At 46.2% G+C, this 19,657-nt stretch overlaps 1 protein-coding gene across 2 annotated transcripts in view; it reads right to left on the reverse strand.

Annotated features, from left to right (window-relative positions):
• Positions 1-237: 237 nt before the first annotated feature.
• Positions 238-19,657, reverse strand: part of PTDSS1 (phosphatidylserine synthase 1) — an 82,832-nt gene continuing 63,412 nt past the window's right edge. Inside the window, exons 10-13 of one of the 2 annotated variants that reach the window (XM_066266008.1) lie at positions 13,527-13,626; positions 5,073-5,141; positions 4,260-4,320; positions 238-1,328 (exon numbers count right to left, since the gene is read on the reverse strand). In XM_066266008.1, coding sequence (XP_066122105.1) covers positions 1,219-1,328; positions 4,260-4,320; positions 5,073-5,141; positions 13,527-13,626 — 340 coding nt within the window. In that variant the 3' untranslated portion in view covers positions 238-1,218. Of the gene's footprint in view, positions 1,329-4,250; positions 4,321-5,072; positions 5,142-13,526; positions 13,627-19,657 lie in introns of both variants that reach the window. The other variant, XM_066266007.1, reaches the window with a different exon arrangement.

Consider the following 19,657-nt stretch of genomic DNA (forward strand, 5'->3'; position numbering starts at 1 on the left):
ATTGCCACAGAGAAAAAACAATGATTGTATTGTTCATTTCCTACTGACCACTTGGGAAGTTTAGGAAATAGGACATATGTGTCTTTCAGCACCCCAAAATCCTTTCTTTTTCTTTTACCATATAAAATACATACAGTCATACTATCACAATGTCACTTCAAAAATACCATGATTGCTGATAAACAGTGGAAAATACCAATATGATGTAGAGAAATGAGCATTTTACAGAGACAGATCTTTGACAGGCTTTACTGTGAATTGTTTTATTTAAAACAAGGGACCATCAGAGGTGATGAACTATCCAGGTAAACATTCAGGGCATAGCATGAATGAAAGGCTACTCACCAGCACCTCACACAGGAGTAAAAGACAAGGTCTGCAACACGCCACAGGGGAACAAACAGAATGTGAAAGGCACCTGTATGTGGGAGAAGCTGGGTGTGCACTGCCTCTCGAGTAGGTCCACTTCTGTGCACTGTGGGGAGTAGGGACAGCGGCGGTCGGAATGGTACAGAAAAGGTTCTGATCTGAAGCCCCGGGTTCTATGTGGGTAGCTGACCTCTCCTCAGACCAGGTTATGCCTGCTGTGTGGTTTACGGCCCTAAAGAGGGGATGAGGTTTGCTAAACAGTAACACCGAAGCTCTCCCTATTCTTTTTCTGGAAGAAAGGGGAGCTGTCCCCAGTTCAGTTTCAGCAGTGGCTTGTGAAGGTTTTTAAGCATCCAAACTTAAAAACAAATAAATAACAGACAAAAAAGTGGCCTGAATGTAAACCAATCAAATGGAAAGGCAGATTCATAAAACAAACTGATGCCCAGTCCATTTAACTGTATGGTGAATGCCCTGTCTGAACGAAGATGTTGAACCTGTATCCACAACACTCACAAGCACAAAGCTGCTCTTGGCAACTGTGAGAAAATAGCTACCTTTTCCTTCAAATACACTGTACTGCTTGCTACTGGTGACCACATGCCAAATGCTGACATTAAAAGAGACCCTACCTTGGCAAAGGACCCCAGGCAGCGGTCTGCCTGATGTGGCCACATCTGTGGGAAACAAGACTTACACCCTCAAATAATGACACCCACCCCCAAAGTCCCCTCTCCTCTTCCTGTTTGCACTGTATGTTTTGACCTCCTAGCAGGGAGGTCCAAATGATTCCATTTCCCTCTCAGTTCTAGGCACTCTCTGGAACATCTTTGATTAACCAGGGTCTTTTCATTTCTTTCCAACTCCGTTGGTGACTTTTGACTTGGAATGTCGATTCCTTCTTCTGGAAGAATGGCTTTCATTGTTGCCTGGGTGCTTGGGTGGGCTGTCTTCAGAACCTGGCCAAAGGAATCAGAACAGAACATCATGGTCACTGTGGGATCTGGGGTTCCCAGGCTCACTCAGAAGTGTAGCTGTCCCTGCTCAGCATCCCTAGGCCTGTCGATCAAGTGCAGGCTCTTCCACTGATACTCGTGCTCCACCTAGCGGCCTCATTAATAAATTAAGGCAAGGCACTGAAACCCCGGGGCTGAACTATATAGTAGCACAGCAGCAGGTGGTGCCTGGCTTTGTAAGGCACACAGAGTCTGGGGTGAGGGTTCTGGAGAATTCCTGCATTCACACTCTGTGTAGGGTGAATCGTGGATATGGTGATAGGAATCAGAAGTGGGAGTACAAATGAAATCAAAGCACAAAGGAGGGACAATTCACACTTAAGGGGTCAAGTCTACCCTTACAACCAAAGAATGAATTACCTAGTTTTCTATACCTGGACACTCTACACACCTGAGTTTCTGAATCCTAAGTTGGACAGGATTCTTGACTTTAAAAATATTAAAGTTATCACATGTCCTCTATCATTTGATCTGGAGGCCACTTTTACAAATCTGCTCGTATCAGAGCACTGGAGCCACACCAGGAAGATGGCACATGTACTCAAGACGCTCACAGTCCACAGGGACATCATTTGTCACTGTATTACTTGAGAGCTCAGAGAAGGCCTTCTACATCACCTGAGCGCTGAGCCTCAGCCAGGTGGAGGGTGGGGCCGGGGGAGTTGGGGCAGGGGTAGGCATTCCACTTGGAGATGTGCACGGCTTGGCAGGCCGGCGGCAAACTTCCTGGCGTTGGGTTGGCTCTACTCTTAGGTTGTGTACATGGCCAAGCCCTGCCTAGCAGCCAGGCCAAAAAGGCCGTCGTCCCAGAGCTCTGCCCCCGCCCCAAAGAAAACCTCCACCTGAGACAGCCGCTAAAAGAAAGTTCTGAGGGTTCCAATCTCCACTGTAAGTAGCATTTGGCTTAGTCCAAGAGACACTTCTACTGCTCTAAAGTGTTTATTTCACTAAATGGGAAATGATATTTTCAAACAACAGCTCAGATAAGGGCCTAATATCCAAAATTTACAAAGAACTCATAAAACTCAACAACAAACAAACAAACAATCCAATAAAAAAATGGGAAGAGGACATGAACAGACACTTCTCCCAGGAAGAAATACAAATGGCCAACAGATATATGAAAAGATGCTCATCTTCTCTAGTTATTAGAGAAATGCAAATCAAAACTGCAATGAGATACCACCTCACACCTGTTAGATTAGCTATTATTAACAAGACAGGTAATAGCAAATGTTGGAGAGGCTGTGGAGGAAAAGGAACCCTCATACACTGTTGGTGGGAATGTAAAGTAGTACAACCATTATGTAAGAAAGTATGGTGGTTCCTCAAAAAACTGAAAATAGAACTACCTTATGACCCAGCAATCCCTCTACTGGGTATATACCCCCAAAACTCAGAAACATTGATACATAAAGACACATGCAGCCCCATGTTCATTGCAGCATTGTTCACAGTGGCCAGGACATGGAAACAACCAAAAAGCCCATCAATAGATGACTGGATAAAGAAGATGTGGCACATATACACTATGGAATACTACTCAGCCATAAGAAATGATGACATCAGATCATTTACAGCAAAATGGTGGGATCTTGGTAACATTATACGAAGTGAAATAAGTAAATCAGAAGAAACCAGAAACTGCATTATTCCATACGTAGGTGGGACATAAAAGTGAAACTAAGAGACATTAATAAGAGTGTGGTGGTTACGGGGGGAGGGGGGAGAGGGAGAGGGGAAGGGGGAGGGGGAGGGGCACAAAGAAAACTAGATTGAAGGTGACAGAGGACAATCTGACTTTGGGTGATGGGTATGCAACATAATTGAACGACAAGATAACCTGGAGTTGTTATCTTTGAATATATGTATCCTGATTTATTGATGTCGCCCCATTAAAAATAAAATTATTAAAAAAAAAAAGTGTTTATTTCTTTTTCTTTCCTTATTTTCTTCCTCCCTCTCTCTCTTTGAAAGTGCCAGGGACTGATCTGAAGGGGCTGATTGTGACTCGGAGCTCTGGGGAGCCCCTCTGCCCACTTTGGACTCAGTGTTCTAAACAGTTGCTGATCAACTTTTCGATTCAGCAAAAACCGTCTCCAAAAGAAGTGAGTGGCAACTCGGCAGCGGCGCCTCGCTAGCGGAGAGCTCTCAAAGCCTGACCTCGAAAGAACTCGGGGGCAACCGTGACAACAGTGCTTTCCCCTCCCCAGTCCCACCGTTTCTCTGAGCAATTCTGTGAGCCAAAATTCACAGCCTCTAGTATTCATAATTCTCTCCTTTCAGTCAAGCATTCCAATCGGCTCATAAGAATTAGCAAGAAAATGCTGTCCAGGGGAGCCTCCTCAGTGTCGTTGCTCCAGGTGCCTCAGGCTTTAAAATAACCCGGTGGCTCCAAAATGCTCCTTGGAGAGAGGCCAACGGGAGAGCCTGCCTACACCATTGAAATCCCTCTTCTACTGGCCTGCCTCTTGAATAATCGTGATACACCGGTCCACCTCTTTTGAAAGGCTTTTCCTCCTGGCTCACAATTCTTCCTAACCCATTTCATTCACAATAAAAGCCAAGAAGAAGAGCACTCCCATCAGGATGCTTGAGACATGTGGGCCTTGTACCGTCCTCCTGCCTCAGAACAGGCGGAACGATGTGGTGCCTCTTCTTACGAAGCAGGTTCCCTGGGCAGATGCTGGGAGCACTCTGCCCATTTCTCAGTAAGTAACAGGAGCCATGCCACGAGGAGGTCTGAGGCCCGTCAGGGCATATTTTCAACATTCAGAGGTGAAATATCGATTCTGAAGTTCCTTACTGGGCCTTGGGAAGGGCAGGACCCAGTAAAGTTCTAAACAATGAGCAAGAAAGAAATACCTTTGGTACCTTTCCCGTGAGGCCAGGAGATATCTGGGCTGTAGGTGCCGTCTTCACATTCCGAGTAGGTCTAGGAAGAGAGGCAAGCTTAGTGATGGAACCTGAAGTTCTCTCCGGGGGGTGGGGGTGGTGGTGGTGGCAGGAAACATGTGAGGTGCTTCTGTCCCTGCCTCTCCCGGCTCGGGGTCACTACCACCACCATCACCATGTGACACAACCTCCTCCTGCTTATGTTTCTCATCTACGAAATGAAGGCTATCTCCCAGGTGATGCAGAATAAATCCTAAAAAGTACCTTTAGTTCCTCAGGCTAAAGGTATGAATAAAAGACAAAAGATGTTATTTTACTTTTAAAAATTACAGCTAAAACTGCTACAGCGTTTTCAGCCCACGCACATCTATTCCCTATTTTAATCCTCATTATCTACTTGCAGTGGGCAGGGCAGGCATCTTACAGTGGAAGCTCCGGCCAGGGCACAAAAAGAGGCCTGCACCAAGTGGACTAAGATCCAGCCTTCCAAAACCTGGTTCAGGGCGCTCCACACAGTGTTTTTTTTTTTAAACAAAAAGTTAAGTTTTAAATCTCTTACAAAAGGAGGATAAATATACTGACTTACGGAATGGGGCAGTTACAAGCATGGCCAGCTGACAGAGAATGAATTCTGAATAATTCTGAACAGGTTCAGATTCTACATGGCAAGGCTGAGGCCCAGCTCTCACACACGGGCCATGCCGCATTCTCATACAACCGTGCTCTGCGCTAACACTCCAAACCAGACGTCATTGCTGTGAATACAGACCACCTCCGCCTTTCCTCCCGTACCTTGTCCCGGTGACCGTAGTGCTCTGCATACCACACCATGCCGTACAGACACAGGAAGGTGGTGAAAGCCTGGAAGGGGAAAACAAGCACGTTTTATAAAAGATGTTGCACAAATTCCATTTCCCAGAACCTGTGGGTTTCAATGGGGATTCACAAAAGACAGCTATGTGAGTTTCTGCCATTTCTCCTAGGATGCTGGTTAAAAATGGCTACATGTGGCAGAGATGCACACCGGAGATGAGTTGGGGGTATCCCCAAAGCTTTTGACGAGGACAGTTAGGAGAGCAATTATTATTTGTGACTGTGCTGACAGAACACAAACCACGTTTACATGTGGGATAAGTGGATGCATTCTCTGGAGGGCCTTGCAGGTTCTGTTCAAGAGAACATACAGGGTTCTTGGCTGTATTTCTGGTTTCATGGCCCATCCTCTCCCATCCCATCACCGGGAGACGTATAAAGACTCCATTTGTCAGTTCTGAGGGGAAGACGACTTCTGAACAATAAAGCAGTTTCATTCAGTCTGGGCACAGTCTAGAGGGCATGCAGGCAAGCACCCCGTGTCTGTGGCACAACACAGCGGGACCTGCTGCCCGGCTTGGCACTGCTTTTTAGTCTCAGTGGTCCCAGCCTGACCCCAGTTCTGACAGCTTCTGTTTTTGTTGTTTAAGACGACGGGAAAGTAAAGACAAAATAAAAATGCCTTGTAAACCCCTGAGTAAAATGAGAAGGGAGTGGCCCATGGAGAAGGCAAGGATAACCAAGAACCTCTACTTCCCCCCTCGCATCCCCACCCACCCTGCACCACACCCTAAATTATACTCTAACTGAAGGGAAGAACAGCTTCTATAAGAATCGGAAGTCTAAAATGGTCCAGAAACAGAGTCAGGGGAGAGTTCCCGGCTGCCCAGACTGAGCAGTAAAGGAGGGAGCGTGTGACCGGAGAGTGAGGACAGGTGGATCTTGGCCAGGCCTCACCTTCCCGACTGCAGGTGAATCAAGCAGAACAAAACAACTGCGCATTCTACCACTACATTTTTTCAGAACGCACTGCTTTAGGACCCATTTATACCACGCCAGCTGTGCCGCCCAACCTCCATCTTCCTGAGGACCTGACACCTCGCCCCAACTGTGGGGACAGGTGTGAAATTGTGGTGGAACCTTCTCTTCTTGAGGAATAATTTTCATTCTAAGAATCATAACTTTAAATCTAAAAGGGTCAACACGGATCATTAATTCCAACTCATTTCACCAAATAGAAATGAAAATGGCCCTGTTGAGGACACACAGCTAGTAGGTGGCAAAACTGGAGTCAGAACACAGGCCTACAGGTATCCCTGGACACAACATGCAGGGTTGGCTGTTGAGATAAATACTGACTTTATGCCTATAAACCTTCACATTTCTACCCATTCATCATCCACTCATCCATCCCCGGAGAATGAAGAGCATCACTGGGACAGCCAACACCCACAGCTTCTGCTCTGCAGGGCCCCAGTCTGGAGGGAGGAGACGCAGTGCCAGGAAGGCAGGGCTGGGAATCCTCAGCGCTGCAGCTGGTGGTTCAGCTCGGGCCCAGTTCTTTTCAGTTAATGATATTTACTAAGTGTCTGCTGGGGACACAGATCACCTTCAGTGTCAAAAGAGCCTGCCTGACCAGGCAGTGGTGCAGTGGATAGAGCATCGGACTGGGATGCAAGGACCCAGGTTCGAGACCTCGAGGTCGCCAGCTTGAGTGCGGGCTCATCTGGTTTTGAGCAAAACTCACCAGCTTGGACCCAAGGTCGCTGGCTCGAGCAAGGGGTTATTCAGTCTGCTATAGGCCCACGGTCAGGGCATATATGAGAAAGCAGTCAATGAACAACTAAGTTGTTGCAACGAAAAACTGATGCTTCCCATCTCTCTCCATTCCTGCCTGTCTGTCCCTATCTATCCCTCTCTCTGATTCTGTGTCTGTTTAAAAAAAAAAAAAAAAAAAAGAAGAGACGAGTCTGAGTGCTCTAATTGGCCTTCTCCCTCCATATCAATGAAGTGGGAAGAGCAGCATGGCAGAGAGATAACATATGCAAAATAGCATCTATCTATAGAGTAGAGATGAGTATTCTTACAGTGTATTAGCTTGTGCATGTGTTAGGTCCTATACAAGGAACAAAACAGGCCATCAATATGTTTCACAAAGAGGGGGATGTTGGGGGGATTGGGGAAAAGGTTCACCGCACTAGACCAATAGGAGCAGTGAGGGCTGGGCTGCCATTTTGAATTCTGCCCATCAGATGGCAGCTGAGTAAGGCTCTTCCCCTTCCTTCCCCAGCCCCACCTGTGGGAGGACAGGCAGGGCAGCTGGGCAGACCCATTTGCAGGGGACAGGCTGACACTGGCAGGGGGGGAGCTTATCATCACAAACACCACACAAAGGGCCTGCTGTGGCTGCCAAAGTCACCACTTCACCTGGCTACAAAGGGTCCGTTTCATACTTGTCCTAGGAGACAAAAGTTTGCAATTTGGGGTTTGCAATCACACCTGTGGAAATCTAGGCAAGTACCCACTTAAAATGTCAAGGCCTAATTTTTTTTTTCTTAAAATGTCAAGGCCTAAATTTAAAACAGCAATAGATTTTGTTTAAAGAAAGAGAAGAAAAATGTGAGGGGTGAGAGCCAAGGCTGTGGCAGCAATGAGGGCGTAGAACCAGCCTGGCCTGTACATCATGCCAGTGTGCACACAAATTCACCAGAACTGATCAGACAACTGCTGCTGGAGGAGCTGATTAGCCAGCAGACAGCTCTCTGCTCCCGCATTTATCTAGAATTCCAGACATGTTCCCTTCACCAAGCAAGGAGAATAATTATGGGCTTTGTTCCTCTGAGAAATGTGGGAAGCATGGTGTATGTAACTTAACACTCCTTTATTGAATGTTTGCCTCACTTCTGAGTTTGAGATCAGTCTTGATCTTTAATAAAGGCCATGAATACAAAAAAGCACCAGGATCTTGTTTCCATTCTTCTCCCTTAACTGGTAATGTGCAAGGCAGCAGAGACCCCTAATCATCCCAGCCAATGGCCTCATTTCAGATATGGCACTCATCACTGATAACACCATTTGGGGGCCTCTGCTTGTCTTCAAAGTCCTGCTCCCTAATGGCTGTTTCTCTGCCCCAGCCTTTCCTTTAAATGTGGCTGCTCCACAGAGTTCCACCCTCAGCAAGCTTTTCTTCCCCTTCGCTATGTCCTTATCCTCATCCAATGGCTTCAGCTGTGCCCTACACACCCATGGCCCCAACTCTTCCATAGCCACTGCTGATCGAGTCTATCCAATGTTACTGGACAGACTGAAATTTCCAATGATACAGGACACTTTTATCTGTAAGTGTTTTGGGTTTTTTAAGTGAGAGGAGGGGAGATAGACAGATTCCCTCTTGTGCCTGGACCAGGATCCACCTGGCAACCCCCATCTGGGGTAATGCTCAAATCAACCAAGCTATCTTCAGTGCCTGAGGCTGATGCTTGGACCAACCTCAGTGCCCTGGGCCGATGCTCAAACCAGTTGAGCCACTGGCTATGAAAGGGGAAGAGCCAGAGAAGGGGAGAGGGAGGTGAAGAGAAGCAGATAGTCACTTCTCATGTGTGCCCTAACAGGGATCAAACCCAGGACATCCGCATGCTGGGCTGACACTCTATCCACTGAGCCAACTGGCCAGGGCTTCATCTGTAAGTTTTAAGGGTCTCTATACCCCAATGCCCCAACCAAATTCCTCTCCTCTCAAGGGACTTCTTTGATATCCCCAATCTGTAACTAGCACTGACAGCAACCCAAGGGCACAAGCTGGAGAAATCTCTTCCCAGCTACCATAGGGATGGAGTCCTGTGGAGTTGACCTCTTGAGCAGTTCTCAAACCCAGACTTTCCTCTGCATCTTTAATGCCACTGCCCTGGTTCAGCCTCAGCCATTGCTCACTTAGTACCCTGCAACACCCTCAGCCCACACCTGTCCGCCAACCCTTCTTCTCTCTACACCAGTGGTAGTCAACCTGGTCCCTACCGCCCACTAGTGGGTGTTCCAGCTTTCATGGTGGGCGGTAGCGGAGCAACCAAAGTATAAATAAAAAGATAGATTTAACTATAGTAAGTTGTTTTATAAAGATTTATTCTGGCCTAGCGTGCGGAGGACCCGGGTTCGATTCCCGGCCAGGGCACACAGGAGAAGCGCCCATTTGCTTCTCCACCCCTCCGCCGCGCCTTCCTCTCTGTCTCTCTCTTCCCCTCCCGCAGCCAAGGCTCCATTGGAGCAAAGATGGCCCGGGCGCTGGGGATGGCTCTGTGGCCTCTGCCCCAGGCGCTAGAGTGGCTCTGGTCGCAACATGGCGACGCCCAGGATGGGCAGAGCATCACCCCCTGGTGGGCAGAGCGTCGCCCCCTGGTGGGCGTGCCGGGTGGATCCCGGTCGGGCGCATGCGGGAGTCTGTCTGACTGTCTCTCCCTGTTTCCAGCTTCAGAAAAATGCAAAAAAAAAAAAAAAAAAAAAAAAAAAAAAAAAAAAAAAAAGATTTATTCTGCCAAACTTAGTGAAAATCTGACATTAAAGTACTTGGTAAGTTATTATTACTATATGCTTTAACTTGCTGTAACTCTGTTTTATAAATTTTATAAAGTAAAGTTACTTCCCTACTTTATAAATCACCATGACTGTGGAACGGGTGGGTGGTTAGAAAATTTTACTACTAACAGATACAAAAGTGGGCGGTAGCTATAAAAAGGTTGACTAGCCTTGCTCTAGACTCTTTCACCCTCCAGTTTCTGTGAGATTTTGTTCTGCCACTGAAAAATCTTTAAGTCTCCTACCCTAACCCTAACACACAAAGTCCTAAGCAGACACACAAAGTCCTCCTAAGTGGAGGTCCCCTATCCTCTCCTTCTGCAAGTTCTCCTCACTCTTGGTCCCCATCTCCCTCAAACCGCTGGGCACTGGCATAGTTTCATGTCATTGCATATGTGCACCTCTCAGCCTGCCTGTACATCTCCCGGTCTCTGTCCCTTGAACTCATTCCTGTACTATCCATGCATGTGTGGAATGTTTCCTATGCATCAGGTGTTGTGCAGGTCAGTGGGGACAACCGAAGAAAAAAAATTTATACCTAATGAGAAAAAAGTGTAACACTGAGGAGATAGACATAAACACCACAAATTATACTGGGTTTAAAACTCAAAGAAATATGTGTAAAATGCAGCTGGTCCCTGAGGAGGGAGCTATCTAGTCTTCCTTGTAGGTTGGGGTGTATTTCATGGATGGCGGGCATTTAAGTTTGGACTTGCCATGAGATTTACTAGCTAGAGGAAGCAGGGGAAAGCATTCAGATCAGAAAAGGCACCATCCTGAGTGATGGCAGACATCTAGAAAGCTGACTCTGAGGTAACTAAGAGGAGCTGGTGGTGGCCGAGTAGACTACATATGGGTGTGTATGATAGATGACCCAGATGATGACCAAGAGTGATATTTATCTCTACACAGAGCTTTCCTGGTCTAATGCTCCTGCTTTTCCACACCCTATACTCCTTCTCTAGGGAGGACTGTCTCTTCACCGACTGATGAATCCCAGAGAAGGAAGCTGGGCACTTTCTCCCTCCCCGGGTGCGAGGCCACCAGCACAATGTGGGGAGGCCTGCTTCTTGGGGCTGGAGAGTGTGTCTAATCCTGGGGTTCACTATTTGAAAGCCCCTCATTCTCATGCATCTCAAACTGATGCTGAAGAATGTGGAATTTCAGTAATACAGATGTTACTCTGATGCCCAGGTCCTTCTCCCACTCCGCCTGTCTCTTAATCATTCTGAATGTGGTCGTGGAAAATATTGTACTACTGGACCCTCTCAAGCCCCCCAAACAGGGAATGGTTCTGATCAGGGGAAAGAGATTCCAATCTGAATTCTGGAAAATCGCTTTGGCAGCAGTGTAGAGATGGAACTAAAGGCAGAGTGAACAGCAAATCAGTGTCTAGACAGCTGTAAAGGCAGTGGGAATGAGAGGGCACATGGGTACATGGCTCAATGACTAGAACCCAGTGCCCTGCTGATTCAAAGAGTGACCGAGGAGAGAAGGCCGCCTCCCAGGTTCTCAGCTGGGGCACCTGAGGGATGGGAGGGCCGTTCTCCGTGGTCTCTCCAAGTCCTGCTCACCCTCGCCAACTCTCCACCTCGCCTGGTGCTCTCTCCAGTGCTCACGCAGCTCCATGCACAGGCCTTTCGAGATACTTAGTACATGTCGCCGTCATTCCTTTGCATGTATAATTCCAGTCTGGATGTGGGGACCCACCTGGAGGGGGTACCCTTGGAGGGAAGCAGGAGATCTCTCACCAGAATGTCTGGGTTTGAGTGCTGCCTCTGCCACTTATCCTCGGTGTGACCTGGGGCAAGGTAGTGAAACTTTGTGCCTTTAGTCATTCATCAATAAAAGAGGGCTAATAAAGTACCTCTCCTCAAAGTGTAAAGAAATATGCAATTCATAAGAAGGGCTTAGAATACTGTCTGCACATGGTAAGCATTAATAAATCTCATTATCACCATCATCTGTCTGTGGGGGTCTAGCATCAGGTACAGCTTTGAGGAGCACGCACAAAGTGTTGTGTGAGGGGATAACGGCCATACAGGGGACTATGCCAAGTGAGGGAGAGATCACTGGGAGGACCGGAAGTGGTGCACGTCCTTAATAAGGTTATAATCACATAGACACAAATGCAGATCTGAAGCCAGCAACATAAAGAAGCATATGTCAAGTGTCAAATAAGTAAAACAGAGAGCAGGTCTCTAAAACTTAAAGGGAAAGATGGGTGGGGTCCTTGAAGGTGGGGTGATCAGAGAGGACTTCTCAGACATGGCACTGAGGAGAAGAGCATTCTGACCACTGATGCCCTGGTGGGGAGGGGGCTTTGGTGAGAAGTGCCCCTGACATGTCCCAGGAGTCCATCCTGCCTCTACCTCTCTGGGGACCCTCTGGTACCAGGTGAGGGCAGTGGGTCATGTTACCTGAGATGCACATGCCAGAGACAGCAATGTGACAAGTGCTTGTTAAAATCTCCAGAGACATCTGACATGCTTCCCTAACAATTCTCACATCTAGTCTCACTGGACAGAAAAAATACATCTGAGCATGAACTCTAGAGGTTCAGTACAAAGGAAATCATTATTCCCTTTTGTTGTTCAAGATAAAATAGGCTAGAATGGGCTAAGGTGCCTTGCCATAGCTACGATTTCTTACAAGTAACCCTAAAACTAGATACCATGAAAGGTGATAAAACAAAAACACTTTAAAAATACACAGTTTCGTGTTGCCAAAAGAAAAATAAATAGACCTGAAATTGATCTAGATACAGCTTTCAATTTACAGAAAATACAGAGGACAAAGAAATCTGTTAAATACAGTATAGGATAAAATCAGTAAAATCCAGCCTGTGGGAAAATCTACAGGACAAAAGAAATGGTTTCTTCAACAAATGAACTGCAAAGATGAGAGAGCTAGGGACAGAAGGAAACTATAGATTGAAAGAGACTTAAAAGGCATGCCAACAAGTGTAAAAAGTGGGTATTGATTCAAATAAATTTAAAAATACTAAGTTTAAGAAAATGGCACTAATATGAACATTGATTAGATATTTGATAGCATTAAGGAATAATTATTTATTCTTTTTTCAGATGTGATAATGGATGGTGGTGGCATTAAACTCTTAAGAGATACATCCTGAAATATTACAGGTGAATCTGCTTCAACATAATTTGGGGTGAAGCTAGTTAGTGAGAAACAAGACTGGCTATGGATGGTAATTGTTGAAGCTGGATAATGGACACATGAGGGGTCATCTACTCTATCTACTTCTAAATACATTAGAAAATTTCAATAATTATAAAGCAAGCTCAAATTAATTTTCTGAACTAAGTAAACAAAAAATCATAAGCTTATAAAACTTTTCTCCAAAATAATAAAACAACTAAATTAAGGATAGTTACAGAATGTGTAAGCTAGGTAAGATCTTTCGCATAATGGTGAGGGAATGTCCTTCAGCTCCCAGGAGTCGGAGCTGAAGTCCCAGCGCTCTGCCTTCAGAGAAGCTCAGCCTCCATGGTCTGTGCTGGGAAAGCTGGCCAGCGGGCCAGAAACTGCACGGTCTGATCACCTTCACTACGGCAGGCCTGAAATTCTTAGCATGTGTAGATGAATTCCCATAAGTGAAATAAATGCATGTATGATGCACTGCGGAGGGCTGCTGACTAGACCCAGTAAAAGTGAACCATTTTGGATGCCATGAGGTTCTGTTTATTCTTGAACTTAAGACTGGTGACCAATCTCAGGTTATTACAAATAGAATGTCTTGTCTATGAATTTCTAAGGAACCCTGGTACACAAGACTTTTTTGTTAAAGAGACATCACGGCGAGGTTAGCTAACCCTTTGGGTAAAAAAAATAATGACTCACCACACAAAGAAGCCAAAGCACAACATAGAGTATCTGGGTCTTAGAGAAGAGATCTTGTCCAAATTTTATGCAAACAATAGCTTCCAGGAAACCAATGACCCTAGTTAAATGAAGAACAAGAGGTTAAATACTGATTTATATTATCAGAGCATATACATCACTACAAATATGCATTATTCTATTAAAAAGTTCAACTGGTCATAAAATTTCTGCCCCAAACACAGGTGGCAGGTCTCCTACAAAATGACATTGTTCTATCCCACTGCACTTCCTTCAAAAATTATGTAGTTCACCCCTGAACAATACAGGTTTGAACTATAAAGGTCCACTTATATGTGGACTTTCTTCAGTAAATATTATAAAAGTATTTTCTCTTCCTTATGATTTTCTTAACATTCGTATAAGAATGCAGTATACAATATGTGGCATACAAAATATGTGTTAACCGTCTGTTTATTTCATTGGTAAGGCTTCTGGTCAAAAGCAGGATATTAGTAGTTAAGTCTGGGGGAAGTCAAAAGTTACATTAAAATTTTGGACTTCAGCCTGACCTGTGGTGGCGCAATGGAGAAAGCGCTGACCTGGAATGCTGAGGTCACTGGTTCAAAACCCTGGGCTTGCCCGGTCAAGGCACATGGGAAGCAACTATTACAAATTGTTGCTTCCCACTCCTCCTCCCCCCCTTCTCTCTGTCTCTAAAAAAAAACCAAAACATTTTGGACTTCAGGGTTTGAGGGCCCCTAACCCCCATGTTGTTCAAGGGTCACGTGTGTGTGTGTGTGTGTGTGTGTATTAGAAAGTTTATTTTACTGTTACTTTATTTTTTTAAAGACTTTATTTTTTAGAACAGTTTTATGTTCACAGTAACATTGAGGAAAGGTATAGCGGTTTCTCTTATACCACCTTCCCCCACACAAAGCCTCTCCCACCATCAACATACTGCACCAAAGTAGTGCATTGGTTACAAATGATGAACCCACAATGACATATCAATATCACTTAAAGTCCACAGTTGACATTAGTGTTCACTCTTGATATTGTACATTCTAGGGGTCAGAAGAAATGCATAATGACATTTATCTACCGTTATAGCATCATACAGAATAGCGTCACTGCCCTAAAAATCCTTTGGACTCTGCCTATTCATCCCTCTGTCCCTCGCAAAAGAAGTATTTTTTACTTCTTCCTCCCCTCCAAGACTAAAATCTCAGCTCATACATTTTAATAGATGAAGGCACCTGGAATCATCTAACTCAGGGCCTATTATAACCAAGGTGGACAGTCACCACCTACTGGAACCCTCGCCAGGACAGGGAGCCCACTACCTTTGTAGGCAGCTTATTCTGATGCTCAGCCTCTGGCTATTTGGCTCTTGGGAAGTTTTACCTTATTTCAGGCTGGTATCTGCCCCCTTCTACATGTGGGTCCTAACGCCACCCTTCACAGCAGGACAAGGTGAATCTGAGCCAGCCAAGTGTGTCCTAAGGCAGCAATCACATTCTTTCCCAGCCTTCTAAGAATTCTCCATTCAATATCCCCTCTGGTGATATAAACTTTTTATCCTTTCTTGATCTGCAAGTAATTTTCCTGAATACAAAATGTTTTTTAAAACTTTGTTTTATTCTTTAATTAAAACATGAAAGAAAAAGCCACTCTTATGTTCTACACTGTTACTTACAAATACAAAAGTCAAATATTTATTACAGTTCAGAGACTAAGGTAAGAATGAGTGAGGCGAGGGCGATATAGCTGGTCTCGTGATCCCAAACACTGCTTAATACATACATACTGATTTCAGAGAAGCCCAATCCACTGCTCCTCGCTCCAGGTGGAACCTGCACGGTCAGGATTGAGTGCAGTTGTACAGAAACGTTCTAAAAGAAAGAAAAGGCCCAGGAGGCCCTGGTCCCCCTACCCACCAGTAGCCATGAAGGTCACTGCTATCATCAATGTATGGATGGCTCTAAACTGGGTGCCTGGAACCAGAACCACTTCAGCAAAACAAAAATCTCCTTAACGCATCTTCAGAGTTTGGGGCTATCTTTTCCCCTTGCCCCAGCCAAACAAGGTTTGGGAGTGGCTGGCCTGAATCTATGAAGACTGCCCCAACCCCAACAAAGCATCATGTCAGCTGAGGCACACAGGAGACTTTTAAGCATAGGTCTGAGTTTCCCGAAGATCCTGAAGTCTAGACTGTGAGACAACACTAGATGGCAGCCAAACGTTGGTTACTTCCAGGCTGCACAGAGAGGGCCAGTGTGCCTGAGACTGAATGTGAAAAGAATCTTTACACTTCAAAAGGGATTTCTTGAAGAACTACAACAGACAGTGTTAAACCCAGGAAATAAGTGTGCTTATCTGCCCTTCAGTTAGACAGAATACCCAGAGTTTATTATGAGAGATTTCTGAATATTGAACTCACGAGTCACCCTTCATAAGCAAGGTGACCAGCAGATAAGAGCTGTCACTCAAACTACTATGATGAGACCCATGGCTAGAATCACATTTTTTATTGTGACCCAGTATACACACACACACACACACACACACACACACACACACACACTAAAACAAATTTCACAAAAAACTGCCCCTTTACAATTTTTCTATTTCACTTTAAGAAAATGTTGGCCAACTGGACCCAACCATTTAAGTTCATAATGAACTAAATTTGTTCTGAAGACCACACTTTTCAGTCATCAACTTTCTGATGTTCTTTGCTCCTAACGTGCTAAGGAATCGTCGCTGAGCCACTGTCGATGTCTGTGGCCTTCTCAGTGAGGTGAGCACTGAGCAAAGACTGAGTGGGGAGGGAAGGCAGTGTGAGAGTCTGGAGAGAGGGGAAGGGGCCGAGTTGAGTCACAGAGTAACATGGGTCTGAGGACCTCCCTAGGGTTTGGCTTTTAGTCTGAGGGAGCCAGGAGCCCCTGGATGATGAGCAAAGGGTTAACATGTTAAACATGATTCAATTTACATTTCATTATGATCCATCTGGTGGCTGAACTGAGCCCTGACGATGAAGAGGCAAGAGCAGACGCAGAGAGGCTTCTCATGCAGGGTGGGGACTGGGGAGTAGCTGTGGAGCTACGAGAAGCGGCGGGGACTGGGAGGCACTAACCCAACAATCACATGGGCTCTACAACCACCAGCCACTGCCCCTAGACGAACTCCTTGTAAATAATGCCCTTTTGGAAGGTTAACATGATTTCTGTACAAGAAGCAAACGGCTGCTACTTTAGGGCTGAGGCCAAGCTTGGGCCAGGTGGGAGCCTGAGTCAGGCCAGTCAACTGAGACAGCACAACTGTCTCACCCACCTGTGGGTGAGTGTGGCTTCCTGAACTTAGTGCAAACTGAAATCTCTATGATCTTTACACAACTAAGCCAGGTGGCCAAATTGTGGTTTGGTGAAAATCTGGCAGAGCTGCCACTCCTTTTGGTGCATAATTTTTAAGGCTAATTTTTATCTTGAATTAACAAGATTAGAAGGCAAACCTCTGAGCTGCCTGAGGGTGAGGCTGGACAGCTCGCTCACACTCCCTCTATTTGGAGCCTGCTCTTGAGACAGGACGGAAATGAAGACATTAACGTAGAGCCAGGGTAAAGAGTTCTTCAGTGCATAGAACAAGAATGCAAGCACGGTTATTACAGAAATTGGAGTGCGAATGTCTAGGCTCAGTGTGTGTAAGCTGGGGTTCAAGTAGAGAAGTTCTCAGTTTGGCAGCGGAACCTGCTGTTGAACGCTGAGGCTGCCACAGCCTGCCCACATTGCACAACCACTGCCCTGGAGCTGGACAGGACGCTCCACTGGGCTGGCTCCGGACGTGGACGAGCCACTGTACCACCACTGACCGAGGCCAGGCAGGTTCACATTGGATTCCGGCAGATGGCAGAGAAGGGCGGAGACAGAAAGCATTGGCCCATTCCCGTTTACTAGATTCTCACAATGGTGAACGAGCAAACAGGCAGGGAAAACTGCTTCTCGTGGCAACAGGCAAATGAACAGCAAAACAGCCCCTCACAGTGGCAGGCAAACCATCTGCAATCCCTGAGGGCAAGTCTTACACAGGCTACACACATGTGGCTCTACCATGTGCTCACGCTAATCAGGCAAAGCACAAGTGAGCAGGCCTAACACAGCTGTTTTTCCTACCTTCCACCCCTTTAGGGTTGCTCACCTCACAATCTACATGACAGGTATCTTCCGCAGTGGTCCCTGTGTGAGGAGTGAGGTACATTGTATCACAAAAACAGTAAAGACTACAGCAACCGAATTACAAAGGCACAAGCTAGACCAAAAATGACAATTACAAAGGTGCCCTTCACAATGACATCTCCCTAAGCACTTTGCCCACGGAGTTAACTAGAGACCCACTTCTAGCCTCCTATCCCACTGTACTAACAAGGCCACCCAGGACCATGTTCGTTGAAGAAAGTGTCCTTGGTGCGTTTCTGCACCTGGATGGGAGCAGCTGTGTGGTGCAGGAGGGCCTCCACAGGTGCTTCAGCCTCCCCCATCAGGGTCTCTCATTATTGTTCACAAGCAGTGTCCATCCAGGAAGGAAGCCGGTGCCCCCTTCTGGCCGCAGTTCCTACTTCAAGAGTCCATTACACCGCTCAATGATCAATCCACACTAGCAGAACTGCCTTACAAATCACCAAAAGTGAAGGTTCATTATAGGCAACTAGCCATACAGCTCTTTGATAACGGATCTCAGTGTTCCTTCCTCCACAAGCACTGTCTGTTGCCACAAGTCCCATCCAAACCTCTTAACATCACAGGGCCTGGCAAGGCCAAACATATTTAAGGCCAGTGATGCCTTGACAGATCTCTTAGCTGCTGCAATTTTGCAGCCATGCAACCCAAACACCAGCCATTTTCTTGGCAGCTGCTAGGGCCACCCACTTTCCTCACTTTTTCAGTAGCTGGAATCTCTGTTCCAGCTTAAGCTGCCACCAAAGCTCTAACAGGACTTTATTAGACCTGCCTTCCAATTTCTCTCTATCTGCCTTGGCTGCAAAAAATTTACCCACATCTGTGTTCAGATAACCTTTATAAGCCAGTTTCTCTTGTTAGTCACAGGGACAGCAGCCTTCACAATCTTTTGGTTCTGTGCTGCCTCCACCTCCCAAAAATCTGCCACCATCTGTTTAACAACATTGATGGGCTTCCCCACAAGTCCCACACAGTGCTCAAGATAGCCATTAGTGACACCAAAAAGGGCTGACGGGACACTACAGAGAATAAAGTTTCTCATCCCTGCCGTACATACTTCCTCATCTGGCCCACAGGACCTCAGGTTGAAAACAGCATTCCTCATACTCAGTACCAGAGAACCTGCTGCAGCTCAGCATATGACTGCCACTGACTTACTGCCCTGGCAAGTCTCCAGCATTCTGTCAGACCGTAGAAAGGCGGCCATCACCCATTCTAACAGGATATGGTTTCCTGGGTTGTCATCGCCTTTCTAAAGACACTGCTTCACGGAAGATTATGTGGTAATGGCAGCTAATCTCTCCATCTCTGTTCCAGAGAGCCTGATGCTATCCACCCGTGTTCCACAACCACAGAAAACAAGCTGCCAGGGACTCAGTGGGTTTCTGTCTGAATTTCATCCCTAACTCCATCAACTCTGTCAGGGTATAAGGCCGGACCACAGAGTACTCAACTACTTGTGGAGGGGGCTGTGACTGCCCCTGAGTCACTTTTGGCTGCTGAGTTTTCACCTTCTGCGTGACCACCAGCCAAGCTCTGAATCTGCTGATGTCAGCTTCAGCCCGAACCTCTTCCTCCTTCTTCAGCAACTGCTTCGGCTCTTGTGGCTGCCAGTTCTTGGCCTGAAGCTGAAACTGAAGCTCTTAAACCCACAGCTATGTCTCTAATAACTGCCAATGCCATAATTCGGCTTCTAGGGCAAACTAGAGTTCTCAAACTCTCAATTCCTTCTCAAGTGACAGTTCCAATTCCAGGCACCACTGGTGTTCAGCCTGCATTTTACACTGAAGCTCTAGAAAGCAGTCAGCCTCCTTCTCCAGCGACTGTTACGGTTCAAGCTGCTGTCGATAATCAATCTCAAGCTCACACTGGAGTTGTAGAACTCGGGTGGCCTCTCACACAGATCTTTCAGTTTCT

This window comes from Saccopteryx bilineata, chromosome 3 (assembly GCF_036850765.1).
Source record: "Saccopteryx bilineata isolate mSacBil1 chromosome 3, mSacBil1_pri_phased_curated, whole genome shotgun sequence".
Taxonomy (NCBI): Eukaryota; Metazoa; Chordata; class Mammalia; order Chiroptera; family Emballonuridae; genus Saccopteryx; species Saccopteryx bilineata.